Source organism: Tachypleus tridentatus, chromosome 4 (genome assembly GCF_004210375.1).
Source record: "Tachypleus tridentatus isolate NWPU-2018 chromosome 4, ASM421037v1, whole genome shotgun sequence".
Taxonomy (NCBI): Eukaryota; Metazoa; Arthropoda; class Merostomata; order Xiphosura; family Limulidae; genus Tachypleus; species Tachypleus tridentatus.
In genome coordinates, this window is record NC_134828.1 from 101896990 (window position 1) to 101911802 (window position 14813).

General features: G+C 32.6%; 1 protein-coding gene across 4 annotated transcripts in view; it reads right to left on the bottom strand.

The window, feature by feature from the left end:
* Positions 1-216: 216 nt before the first annotated feature.
* dmpd (F-box protein dampened) overlaps positions 217-14813 on the bottom strand; it is a 39575-nt gene continuing 24978 nt past the window's right edge. For all 4 annotated transcript variants that reach the window (XM_076500212.1, XM_076500213.1, XM_076500210.1 and 1 more), the window contains one exon: positions 217-8141. In XM_076500212.1, the coding sequence (XP_076356327.1) occupies positions 7475-8141 (667 nt within the window). In that variant the 3' untranslated portion in view covers positions 217-7474. The remainder of the gene's footprint in view (positions 8142-14813) is intronic.

The window sequence follows — 14813 nt, forward strand, 5'->3', positions numbered from 1 at the left end:
TTTCATATCTAAAATATAGTTTATTATACTTATGGTTAAACAATTTTTCATACTTTGAAGCATTATTTATTCAAATGTCTTTCAAAATAATCCATTAATGTAAAATTGAATCCAAAAGATACAAAAAATAACTACTGATTTTCATTTACTCAGTAGAAACTCAGTACATATCTGTGTAACTCTGCATTCAGAAAAATTCTGCAGGCTGAGACAATACATGTACTAAAAGTTTATTCTCTAAGTGGAAAAGGTACACATGTTCTAAATACCAAAATACACTTTACACTGTATATTCAATTGGCTTAACATTTAACATAATAATAAATGACAACAATAAATATATTGTTAAAATTATTTTTGAATTTGTACACATTCTACAGAAATATTGGATGAACTCTTTTTAATGTTAAATCATTTCTTACTATTGTACAGAAGTAAAGGTAGCTAATGGGTTTGTCTATACTTGTAGTGAATATTTTGACAGTTCTTAGTGTTCACATCTAACACTAAGTGTATATCTCACCGTATGTAAATACTTTACAATCAAGTTCTAAGAAGTTATGTAAATAATAAACAGAAGTTTTACTTCCTAACATGCTGAATGCACAGGTAGAAAATGAAAAACAATTAAGTAATATTGTGAAATACAAAGTTTTAAAATATTTATGATTGAGCTTATTTTGAATAAGCACAGTAAGGGGGATGAAGCACCATCCTCATTAAATTGGATAGTTATGTTTTAAAACAATAAGAACACAGTAAATTTTACCAACTGTTGTGACATACTTTCACTGGTAACAAGAAACTTCACATTGCATTGTTTTTCTGCAAGGCTTTTAAACTTCAAGATTTTACCAAATATCAAACTCCCTGGTAAAGAAATTTCACATATTTTTCATTGCATTGATTTTCATTTAACCAGAAGCTCAAATTTTATAGAATGGCCATTTCATTACTAACAGTTGAAGATATTTAAAATATTTTTGTCTTTCATTTGGTAAAACCTGGAAGGTCATATTGTTACTAATGGTAAATACAGCAGCCAATTTTTATTTTCACTATATAATTTTTACCTTACAGAGCATGATTTGACGAGCCAAACAATTTTCTTTTTTTGCAAAATTATTACAAATACATTAAACTAGAATTGTTATTTTTAGTTTCCTTACCCTTTGACAAGCTTTTAACTTTAAATACTACAAGTTTTGTTAACTCAAATCCCGCTTATTGTGAGGTTAGCTGTTTTGGTATATAAATATATTTAAACCAGCAAACTGAAAATTCACAGAAAAATATTTGATGAAACAGAAGCATGTTAGCCTCTGAATTAGAAATGTTGGTTAACTTTTTCATAGTTATATTAAACCCTGAACCAAATGTGATGTAATCAACTAGTTGTCACAGTAATATCTATAGCAGTGAGAAAAATAAAACTCCAGGCATTTGACCAATATTTCTATATTCTGTTAACATATCAATTTCTTGCTGCACAAAACATATGCCACTGTTTATTATAATTCTTTAACAGTTAATTACCACAGCAACACAGCTCTTCATGAAACAAGCACTAAATACCTAATTATCCTGGCAACACAGCTCTTCATGAAACAAGCACTAAATACCTAATTATCCTGGCAACACAGCTCTGCATGAAACAAACACTAAATATCTAATTACCCTGGAGAGAACTCTTTGTGAAACAAACATTAAATACCTAAATAACCTGGCAACACAGCTCTGCATGAAACAAACACTAAACACCTAATTACCCTGGAGAGACAGCTCTTTGTGAAACAAACACTAAATACCTAATTACCCTGGAGACAGCTCTTCATTAAACAAACATTAAATAACCTGGCAACACAACTTTTCATGAAACAAACACAACTTTTCATGAAACAAACACTAAACACCTAATTATCATGGCAACACAGCTCTTTGTGAAACAAACACTAAATACCTAATTATTCTGGCATCACAGCTGTTCATGAAACAAACACTAAATACCTAATTATCCTACTAACAAAGTTTTTCACAGAGCAAACACTGAATATGTAATTACCCTGGAAACATAGCTTTTCATGCAGTAAGCAGCTAAATACCATTTTACATATGACCATTAATTTTAACAACAATCAAAACTTTTAAGCTATCTGTGCAAAAGCATTTAGATTACTATATAATACTTCTGTTCACAGAATTTTCTAATACTAGATGGAAATGCACTTGTTATGATTTAACACATTTGTGTTATGGGACTGTTTAAGGATGATACCATTGCATTACTTCAATTTTTAGCACCCGAACATCTCTATGAAGCAGCCATTTTCAAGTACAAAAAACTCCTAATTTTCCCAGATAAATTATTTGTTAATCTAGTATGAAAGATTTTTATATTTAATTCAATGCTATCGTGAGCTTACGTGATTCTGAGTAATATACTGTGCAATGATTATATTGTAGATGTAAATAGATAGTAGTTACTTATTTTGAATGAAGACAAAATATGATATTGTAAAGTACACATGTACTTTTTTTATCTTTAATTTTTACTTCATAAATATATTTTGTATACTTTAATAAATACCACCTGTGAACTTAACTTTCATTTAGATATATATACAATTCTAGAACTATTTTATATCTAAATGGAAGTTTCAATTAGCTACACAATTAGAAATGTATTCAGTGTATGACATTTCTACTGCTTTCAAAGTTCTTACCAAAGAGTACAAATGCTAAAAGTATTTTTCAGTATTTCAAAGAATAGTTTTGTCATTCAGACTTGCCTTTCAAATACAATAAAAATGCTTTAAAATAAAAGGGATCCTCAATAGCCACGGCTCTTGAAATTATTTTAGGTAGAATTAGAGCAAATTAATATACAAAACCTTTTTCTTGCCTTTACCATCAACTATATTTTGTGTACCAGAAGTACCAACCACAAGACTCCTGGTTTTCCCAAATCAATTTATATTACTCATCGGAAGATCTCTACCAGCCTACTCTCAAACAAATTCTTTTAGGCAGGATCAGAGTAAATTAATTCATACATTCTAGGATGTCATGATATACATCAAAAGGACTTGACCTCCTGAGTCCAAAAACTGTAATTAGATTTCAAATTGGTCAAGAGATGATGTAGTTATGAGCTACAAGTTTATACTTGAAAGACTCAAAGCCATTCTGTGTGCTTCTACACCTCAGCTAAAAGTGTGCAAATGGATGTTCTTGTGTTATGAATCTTTTTTTTTTTTATCAAGAAGCAAAAAATACTAAAGTACTAGCAACAAATAAAGGAAAATTAATTTTACTATATAAATCTATGATAAATTCAGACAGTTTCATGGAAAATATGTACAATGTTATCAGCTACATAAACAGTTTATCTACGTACCCTACTAATTTAACTAAAAATTTCACAGTAATGTATTTAATACCTTGAGGGCTTATATTAGTTACAGTAAGCCTAATAACATGATCTTCAGTTATATTAAAGTACTGGAGTGACAACTTCCTTTAATTTATCAATTCAAACAATACCTTTAAAACCTACTTTTTTTTGTAGAAAACTACTGATCATAAATATTATATAACTTACATATATTTAAGGAAGTACTGAGCTCACACTAAGTATCTAAAAACCATACCTTGCATTTACTTGTTGAAATGTAAGAAATATTATGCCCCATACTATGAAAATAGCATGCAATATGAAGCCAGCATTAGTTCACTTGTTTAAATGTTACAATGATAGACACAACAGTATCAATCAAATACATTATCACGTTTGATTATTACACCTGCAGTCTGACAGTCACAAACTACCAGATCACATGGTTTGGGTGTTATACTCCTGGCCTAATAATTACAGACAATATGTAACCACACTAGATCAATATCTTTATGTCTTATCTAAGTGCAAACAAAAACCCTATAATCCATGCTTTAAAAAGATTACCTTTTGAGCATTTTACAAGATTCATTTAAGATGAAGTAAATCATTTGAATTCTTTTATATAGAACAATTTTTTTTAACACCCACCCACCTCAACTCTATAGTGCGAGCTTTATCCTCCCTTAAGTTTACCATTAATTAAGTCACTGGGAAGAGGAAAAAGTTAGTTATAATTTAATTAACAAGTAAAAAGGATCGTCATTATTAGTATATAACACAACTGTCCCTATGTTTACACAGCAAACATAATACATATTACAACCTGCTGTCTGGGTCAGACACCGACGTGTAAAGATTACTGATAGACTCCAAGCTAGTTGAGATTACAATCATTTACAGAAGAGAAGAAAACAGTTCAACTTGATTTAACTTAGATTACTGGAAGAATTAATAATAACTTCACAAGGATTATTAAAAACAGTCTAGTGAAACATCACCATCTTCTCTCTTGACAAAAATAAAAATAGAACAACTATAAAAGAGAAATTGCATAAAAAAATTAAAATATTGGAGATTTAGTGAAAATAACCAAACATCAATTTGAAAGTACAGATTAAGATAAAGGAACATCAAGAAGTGCAAACACTGGCAAAGTGTTCTGTTTTGGCCTAAGATATATACATATTGGTAAGAAGAAAAATGAATTTAAAATGTCAGAATGTAATAGATGTTTTTTTAACAAAAGGCTGTCATTCAAATACTAAAATAAATCATAATATTGGTTAATACTGTAATCAGCTTTGAAATAGAAATGCATATTTTTAAGCAATTAAAACCAATGTTCCAACTATAAAACTGATAATCGTACATTGTATCCTCACCTCTTAATACTCGAACATTAGTTTGTTATATAAAAATGTGTTTCCACACCAGTAATTAAAATACTAATACTTTACAAGCATCCTCTCAAAAAATAAAAAAATACTGATATTGAAATACCTTTTCCTACGTAATCAGCTTGACAGCAAACAATAAATCAACTGTTAAGTTTTATCGACCAGCAGAACAATACATGCTAGTCATGTATATTTGTTTTTTAATTTTTTAAGAACACAGTTGTTAGTTACTCAACAAAATTTTCTTCAATTCAAAATGAAAAGAAAAAATTACAAAAAGAAAAGTAATGAACTGGTGACAACTTTTTTTTCATTTGAGTTCTTTCTTTGTTTTTAGTAAACTCTGCACATGGTTTCAGTGTAAATACACCACAAAACAAACTATTACTAACCTAAGTTTTTCATTTCTTAACAGTAATTCAAAGAAAAATTACAATTGTGTGACTAACCAAAGTTTGGGAGTTTCTCAAACCTTTTTTTTTATCAAGTTGTATATAAGTCATTCTTTTTGTACCCTGTACACAATAATTCAATAAAGATGTAAAAATTCAATCTAAACTTTTACATGACAAATTACTGGCAAGGTCAGTACATTTTAATGAATATTACATTCCCTTGTCTCTTTAGTAGCTACGTGTGTAGCCTAAGTGTTTCTAGTAATTTATTTTTCTCTATGCATGTAAAGTAACGTTCTGATGTTGCCTCTCAAAAAAAACACCAAATTGACAACTTTTACAGAGGATTACAGCTCCAATTCAGAAATGTCACAGTCATGCAAGATAAAAAAACAATGTTCTTCATTAAGGAGAACATTTACTGTTCTCAAAAATCAGCAATGAAATTATAGCTAGTTCCCAGGAATCTTCAATATCTTAAAAGACAGAACTCTCTGTTTCATTCTTACATCTTTTGAGTGATCAAAGGTCTAATTTAAAAACATATTTAATCATGTAATAATATTATTCAATTTTGGTGCACGTATCTTAATCTTCTTCACATAATAACTATAACATTAAGTTACTTCACTTACCAATTTCTAGCTTTTGTCCCTTTGTACAGAAAATAAAGAATATAGATAACTGATTTACATGGCAGAGCATTAACTGGGCATTTTTATAAATACATAGAAAGACTAGTAACTTTCATGAGAAGCAGGACCACAAACTTTAGTATATTAAATCTATTAGTACTAACATTTCAGATTTGTATTTATTGTAACATTACATGCTACATTATCATAATAGGGAAAGAAACAAGCTCAAATAAGCACTAATACACTCAATAGCATGGAGTTTTTTTTATCACATTCTCTAGCAGTTTGCAAAAACTGCTGATAGAGGAAGCAAATAATGAACAATTTTTATGTACAACTTACACATATGCTTGATTCACTAATGATGTTTGAATTGCATTTTAATAAGCCTGATTTTAAAACTGATTACTTTTTTCAAATTGACATAAATTGTTTTGTACAGATTACGTGAAATTTTAATGAGTGCATAATCATTTCCTATAACTTGCATAAATACATATTCCATATAGGACTATGTAGTTACTAGTTAAGTAAGAAAATTGCATCTCAAATTGTATTTTCTTCCTAATAAAGGCATTCGAGTTCATGAATACGACATTATGTTATAGATACCTGCAGAAGAACACAACCACCAAAACTTTATATGACTTAACTTGAACTAAATACAGTATGAAAATACACAGAAGTGGTCAAAGTTGTTGCAAGAAGGTGACAAACATTCAGTTAATGCCTTACAGAACATAATAATTTGGGACATCATTTCTTTGCTACTTGTTTTGCATTAAGTTAAAAATTGATAACCTACAAAAAATATGAAGTCTAGTAGACTGATAACATGAAGTATTTGAATCAAAGTGAGATAACTAAAATAACCCTTCACAACAAAATGAACTTTTCTTAAATGTTTCCAAGTCTTTCTCTTCACAAGTGTTTTTCTTCATAAATTTATAAAGGCCTTTGAGAGAAAAAAAACACTACTTCAAAAATGAATGTAGTGATTCAGATACAATTTTTTTTTACCATGATGTTGCTTGGCATAAGTTATACCTGTTTTTAGAAATACTGGAATTAAACTGGATAGAAGACACATTCAGAATAAGTAAATCTTCTGCACAACTAGCCAGTTTCCCCATTATCTTTCACAATAAAAAAAAAAAAAAAAACATTTATACCACACTTGCAAAGATCATAGGAAAAAGAGTTTTATAGGCTGCTAAGGATATATAAAAGATTATGTAAAAATGTCCATACCAAAGAGGCCAACACCTCATTAAAATTAATTTCTAAAACACAGTTTATGTTGTTACAACACAACACATTTTTTCATACATGCTGAAACCAGAAAATGGGCTAAATTATAATTTTTAATTGTAAATTGATCTGTTTCTAGTACACAAACATCTATTCTCCACTATTTTTAAGTTTCTTTTTGACTCTATTCTACTTTTAATATAAAAAAGAAACACTAATGAATTAGATACATTTACACTTAGTTTTCCCTACATGTAACAGTTTGTACAAAATAAGAATAAAGTTTGTACTAAACAAAGAAAAAATAAGAGATTCTAAGTTTGATCTTTAACATATGAGAAAAAAAACTGCCTTCTTAATAAACTGAACTTATAAATCCCTAACTGGTGTTTAAAATTACCTATCTTCTGAGCCAATAAACTCTGATACATCAAAATCCACCTGTGTATCTGACCCATTTATGGAGTGCTTTGCAGCCTTGCACACGATGTTTACTGTATCTTCCAAATCCAGTTTACGTCTGCATGCACGAAAAAATATAGGTTGAATGTAATCTTCATTCAGTGGTGAAAAACCTTTAGAATAGTCTTTTTTTTGAGGAAAACTTTTAGTTGGGGAGTAAGGAGTTAAAGAGCTGGTATTCTCTATGGGAGTAGTATGACAAGCTGGGATAACCAATGGACAACTTTCATCCCTAAAAGATACCACATCTGTCTGCTGCATTACAATAGGTGTAAACTCTTTAAAGTCTAATGGTAATGAGTCCTGAAATTGAATGTCTTCTCTTGAGAATCCATTTTCTTGATCTTTGAGCTCTGAGATGGGAGTGATCTTCCCACACGAACACTGTGCTGCAGGAGACTTGGAACGCCAATACTGAAGCTCTGTCTTACAGCGATTCAGCTCTTGAAGTACAGCATTCAGTTTTCGGGACGTGGTGTGAAACTTGTGGTTGTAATCATCCAGCTGTGCTTTAAACTCTTGAAGTTGTTTTTGTTGTTTGGACACATTCTGACGTGTTTGTTTCAAGTCTCTCTTCAATGTCAGGACCTGTCCGTTGTTTCTGTAAGGAAGGCAATAATTGTTATATATTTAAAATCCATCATTTGCATGAAACACGATTCTCGAAAAAACAAATACTAATAAACATTAGTATACAAATACAAGCCTCTATCTTATTTTTGGTAGGTCAAAAGACTGTGGGCAGAATTACCCGAGAATTGAAAATCTGCTATTTTTAAAGGTGATAAGAGTTGCCCCTGAAATAACAGGCTAGATACTGTAACTTCTTTAATGGACAAAATTCCAGAGTCTGATGAAAGATGCTTTACAAAATTATACAATGAAATATGACATCAAAACATAAAACCAACATATGTCTATTAAAAAGAAATCTAACCTTAATAAACTTTTAACATTTTTGAAAAAAATGTTAATTATTATACTGGTGTTGGAAATGGGTGTGAACTTGGTGTATTCAGATTTTTATAAAGCTTTATATATGGTGCCAGACAAAAGTTTAGCTGAGAAAATCACAATATTAAGGTTTAGGGAAGATCAGTTGATTGGATTGTAAAATAATTCATTTAAAAAATAGCCAGAAAATGTTAATAATAGATTCACTTGTAATTAGTCCTTTGTTACTAGTTGTGTACTTCAAAGATCACCATCTGGACATTATATCTCTTATTTATAACTATCATATTGGTAAGGGTATAATTAGTAAACTAGTAAAGATAAACTCTCAAGTATTTCTAGCTGTACTAAGAATGTTTTGCTACTACAAAAAGACTGGATTGATTGATAAGTATGACAAAATCTTGGGATATGACCTATAATTATAGCAATGCAAGAGCAAGTTAATGCATTTCAGTTATCACAATCTGAGTCAACATTTAATATAGATGGGAAACCATACAACTTAACTAGGGAGAGAAAAAAGTTGGAGTTTCAAAAAAAGCTAATAATTTAAGGATGTATTTGCAAATAAAGTGACTGTAATTAAAGAAATGTAATATACACATCACTGGTTAGTACTCGCTTGAAGTAATGTGTGCAGTTTAGATTTATCTAGTAAAAGATACTGACTGATTTGAAACAGTTCAGAAGTGGGACTACTAAGATAATTTGGGGCATGAAAGGGTTATCTCATGGGAATAGATTAATATATCTTATTTAAAAAAGATCAGAGGTATTCTAAGTGACATTTATAACATTACCCAGCTGACGGATATGATTAAATCCTCTAATTCATTTATGCTTTATTCTAAGAGTAACAAGATGATGGGACATAAGTTTAAGAATTGGAAATGAAAGATAATGCAGATTTATTTTATGACATCGTGAAGTGTTTTTGAAGTAAAATGCCATTAGTAGTAGTGGAAACCAGCACATGACAGGACTTTAAAGTCACAGAAAAATTAAGATAACTCTGGGTATTAATTTATCCTTTTCAAGGACTCAAAGAATCTCAAGCTCTTCCTTCCAAAAGAATACACCTACAACATTACACCAGTTCTATCATCTTACAGTACAAACAGTACCAAGTCCAGTACACCTACAACATTACACCAGTTCTATCATCTTACAGTACAAACAGTACCAAGTCCAGTACACCTACAACATTACACCAGTTCTATCATCTTACAGTACAAACAGTACCAAGTCCAGTACACCTACCAACAACAGTTTATCATCTTACAGTACAAACAGTCAAGTCCATCATCTTACAGTACAAACAGTACCAAGTCCAGTACACCTACAACATTATGCCAGTTCTATCATCTTACAGTACAAACAGTACCAAGTCCAGTACACCTACAACATTACACCAGTTCTATCATCTTACTACAAACAGTACAAACAAGTCCAGTACACCTACAACATTACACAGTTCTACACAAGTCCAGTACACCTACAACATTACACCAGTTCTATCATCTTACAGTACAAACAGTACCAAGTCCAGTACACCTACAACATTACACCAGTTCTATCATTTACAGTACAAAAACAGTACAGTACACCTACCAGTTCTATCAGTTTACAGTACAAACAGTACCAAGTCCAGTACACCTACAACATTACACCAGTTCTATCATCTTACAGTACAAACAGTACCAAGTCCAGTACACCTACAACATTACACCAGTTCTATCATCTTACAGTACAAACAGTACCAAGTCCAGTACACCTACAACATTACACCAGTTCTATCATCTTACAGTACAAACAGTACCAAGTCCAGTACACCTACAACATTACACCAGTTCTATCATCTTACAGTACAAACAGTACCAAGTCCAGTACACCTACAACATTACACCAGTTCTATCATCTTACAGTACAAACAGTACCAAGTCCAGTACACCTACAACATTACACCAGTTCTATCATCTTACAGTACAAACAGTACCAAGTCCAGTACACCTACAACATTAGTCCAGTACACCTACAACATTACACCAGTTCTATCATCTTACAGTACAAACAGTACCAAGTCCAGTACACCTACAACATTACACCAGTTCTATCATCTTACAGTACAAACAGTACCAAGTCCAGTACACCTACAACATTACACCAGTTCTATCATCTTACAGTACAAACAGTCCAGTACACCTACAACATTACACCAGTTACCAAGTCCAGTACACCTACAACATTACACCAGTTCTATCATCTTACAGTACAAACAGTACCAAGTCCAGTACACCTACAACATTATGCCAGTTCTATCATCTTACAGTACAAACAGTACCAAGTCCAGTACACCTACAACATTACACCAGTTCTATCATCTTACAGTACAAACAGTACCAAGTCCAGTACACCTACAACATTACACCAGTTCTATCATCTTACAGTACAAACAGTACCAAGTCCAGTACACCTACAACATTACACCAGTTCTATCATCTTACAGTACAAACAGTGGCAAGTCCAGTACACCTACAACATTACGCCAGTTCTATCATCTTACAGTACAAACAGTACCAAGTCCAGTACACCTACAACATTACACCAGTTCTATCATCTTACAGTACAAACAGTACCAAGTCCAGTACACCTACAACATTACACCAGTTCTATCATCTTACAGTACAAACAGTACCAAGTCCAGTACACCTACAACATTACACCAGTTCTATCATCTTACAGTACAAACAGTACCAAGTCCAGTACACCTACAACATTACACCAGTTCTATCATCTTACAGTACAAACAGTACCAAGTCCAGTACACCTACAACATTACAAGTCCAGTTCTATCATTTTACAGTACAAACAGTGGCAAGTCCAGTACACCTACAACATTACACCAGTTCTATCATCTTACAGTACAAACAGTACCAAGTCCAGTACACCTACAACATTACGCCAGTTCTATCATTTTACAGTACAAACAGTGGCAAGTCCAGTACACCTACAACATTACACCAGTTCTATCATCTTACAGTACAAACAGTACCAAGTCCAGTACACCTACAACATTACACCAGTTCTATCATCTTACAGTACAAACAGTACCAAGTCCAGTACACCTACAACATTACACCAGTTCTATCATCTTACAGTACAAACAGTACCAAGTCCAGCAGGTTATTTGTCAATTTTATGCTCTACACTGGTACAGAAAGGGTTTGTTTGATTTGTTTGGAAGTTTGCACTAAGCTACACAATGGCTATCTGTCCCTCATTTAGCAGTGTAAGACTAGAGGGAAGGCAGCTAGTCATCACCACCCACTGCCAACTGTTGAGCTACTCTTTTACCAGTGAATAGTGGAATTGATATTAACATTATAATGCCCTCATGGCTGAAAAAATGTGTTGGGTACAACAGGGATTCAAACTCATGACTCTCAGGTTGCGAGTCAAGCATCCTAATCACCTGGCTGTACCAGACCATACAAAAAGTGATGAACTGTAACCTGTCAAATACACTTGCAGCCACTTTTTATCCACTTTACACACAAACAACTTAAGCCATTTTTTTTCTTCTGATAGTAGTTTTGGACAAGTTGACAGTTTTTGTAATGTCCTTCCTATGTTGCAATTGGAAATAGTCAAATTCTGATTACTGTTGAATATATCAGTCAAAGTGAACACAGTTCAACACCTTTCAGTTGCTGATACTCCCATGAAATACATCTTTACCATGGTACACTCTTTACCTGCAAATTAGTAAAATGTCACTAGCATAGGTAGAAAATATATATAAAGCCCAGAACATGCATTACACTCCCAGAAGTGCTATATATGTAGTATGTCTACAGCACATCAAACCATACATGGTGGGTAAATTCCAAACCAAAATCAGGCAGTACTAGGAATTTGGCTTCCAGGCCAAAGGGGAGAAAGACCTCCTACTATTTTCATCTCAAGCTTAGTGAGGCAGGGAATTTGTTATCTGAACTGTGACCAAAAGAGGACTTATGCTGATTGGTTCTGTGTAAATCCAACACTAGACCATCTGAGAACTGAAATGTGACAGTCTGCCAGAGCAGAAGAGCTTGAAACCAAGGACAGAATTTATTCTGAGTATACATAGAGTGAGGAACAGAAGGCAGTGCTCAGGACAAACAAGTAGTTGCACAATGACTTCCATCAGAAGCCAAAGAAAGTATAGAGGCCAATAACAACAAGAAAAAATGCAAATAGGTGACTTCAATTCATGATTCCAATGCTTCTGAGACATACAAGAACATCAAGGGATGAAAAAAGGAGCCTCATGTAACTCATGAAGAGCTACAGCAAGCTACAGCATACTAGCCAGAAAACCAAATAGAATAGAAACTGACAATCTGACCAAGGCAAAAGTCAGCAAAAGACCCAAGTTGTCATCAAATTAATGTGGGAACCACTGATGCACTTCCAACACAATTCTGGAACAGGGAAAGAGAAATACCTCAGAAAAGAAGTGATGGTCAAATGAATACAAGGAATTGTGATCTATTAAAATTGTTCAAAGCTGACCTAGTAAACAAATGTACAAGAAAAAGAGAATCCAACTTATATTTAAACTGTCCTGAATCATCAATAAAAGCAGCCTTAGAACTCTGTAGAAATATGCCTCTGGACCAAATATAAGTCTCCATCTCACAAAATAACCAAGATCACAGAAAGCTTCAACTGAAAGTAAGCCCCCCACTGATCTTTGAGTAATGCTAGATAACAGAGGTGGAATGGAACAGGGTTGGTTAGCCTTTGTGCTGGAACAATAATCTATGAATTCATGTCTAAGAATGATACGTCACAATTTTGTTGGTTTTTTTTTAATCAAGTTTATAAAGCCACTAGGCAACAAAAAAACTGCAACCATGTACATTAATGATCACAGCACTTGTGTAGAGAAACCACGTCTAAACACTTTGAATGAGGGACACAGTAACACAGGAGGAAAGTATACTGCCAAGGACAATTGATTGGGATATGAAAGACTGAAGCAAGTGAAAAACATCAGACCAATGCTTAGATGAGTAAAGAGGAAACCTCTGGTGGTTAAATAATAGTTATAAATGTCAATAGTTGTTTTTCTGAATTTTATTTGTTGTGATTATGTGTCCAAAATACTGACATTTTCTTAATTGGATTGCTTTTAGTGTATGCTTTGTTTTAACCATTTTTAATATTTCCTGGGCCCAGCATGGCCACATAGTCAGGGCACCCAACTGAAATCTGATGGTTGCATGTTCAAATCCTCATCACACCAAACATGTTTGCTCTTTCAGCCATGGAAGCATTATAGTGGGACAATCAATCCCATTATTAGTTGGTAAAAGAGTAGCCCAAGAGTTGGCAGTAGATAGCAATTACTAGCTGCCTTCCCTCTAGTCTTACACTGCTAAATTAGGGATGGCTAGTGCAGATAGCCCTTGTGTAGCTTTGCGCAAAATTAAAAAACAAAACAAATAAATAAATAAAATAAATATTTCCTCATTTGTTTTATACTTTGTATGTAATATTTTCAACATTCTTCCAAGATACCAGATTTCTAGTGCTTCTATTTTGTTCCAAAGTTCTTTGGTTAGTATCCAAGTCTGTAGCATACAAGAAGACGTGTATAATCCAACATTTTATGAGTTCCTTTTTTTGTCTGTTACCTAATGTTTCCTGTGGTTAGTACATCTTTCATATGAATGAAATTTGCTCTTACAATTTCAGTTCATCTCTTGACTTCTGCCTCACATTTACCATCTTCAGTTATTAACTCTTCCAAGAAGACAAACTTGTCCACTTGTTCTAGTGTGTGACTATCCACTTTGATGGTGACACTTTTACATCTCTTCACATAACCATGTTTTTTGTTTTCTTTATATTATTCCTCAATCAAAACACTAAATATTTCCTACTCACTCGGTTCATTAACCTTTGTAATGATTCTTCTCACTCTACCAGTAGCACTATATTGTCAGCATACCTTAGTGTTACTATATTAACCCTTCCAATACTTATTCCTGGGAGCTCATCAGTTTCTCTAAATATCTGTTCTGTGTAAAGGTTGAATAGCTTTGGTGAAAGCATGCAACCTCGTCTCACACCATGCTTAACACTAAAGGTATCTGACTGACCTTCTTCTAGATAACAAACAAAACATATTAAAAGTTGTAGTATAGAAACCCTTACTGTTACAAGGACAGTCACATCAACTGATCCAGTACAGAAAGAGTTAATAAAATCGTAATTTCTATTAACCAGTTATCTTATGTGATACTAATCATTGTTCATAAGCAAT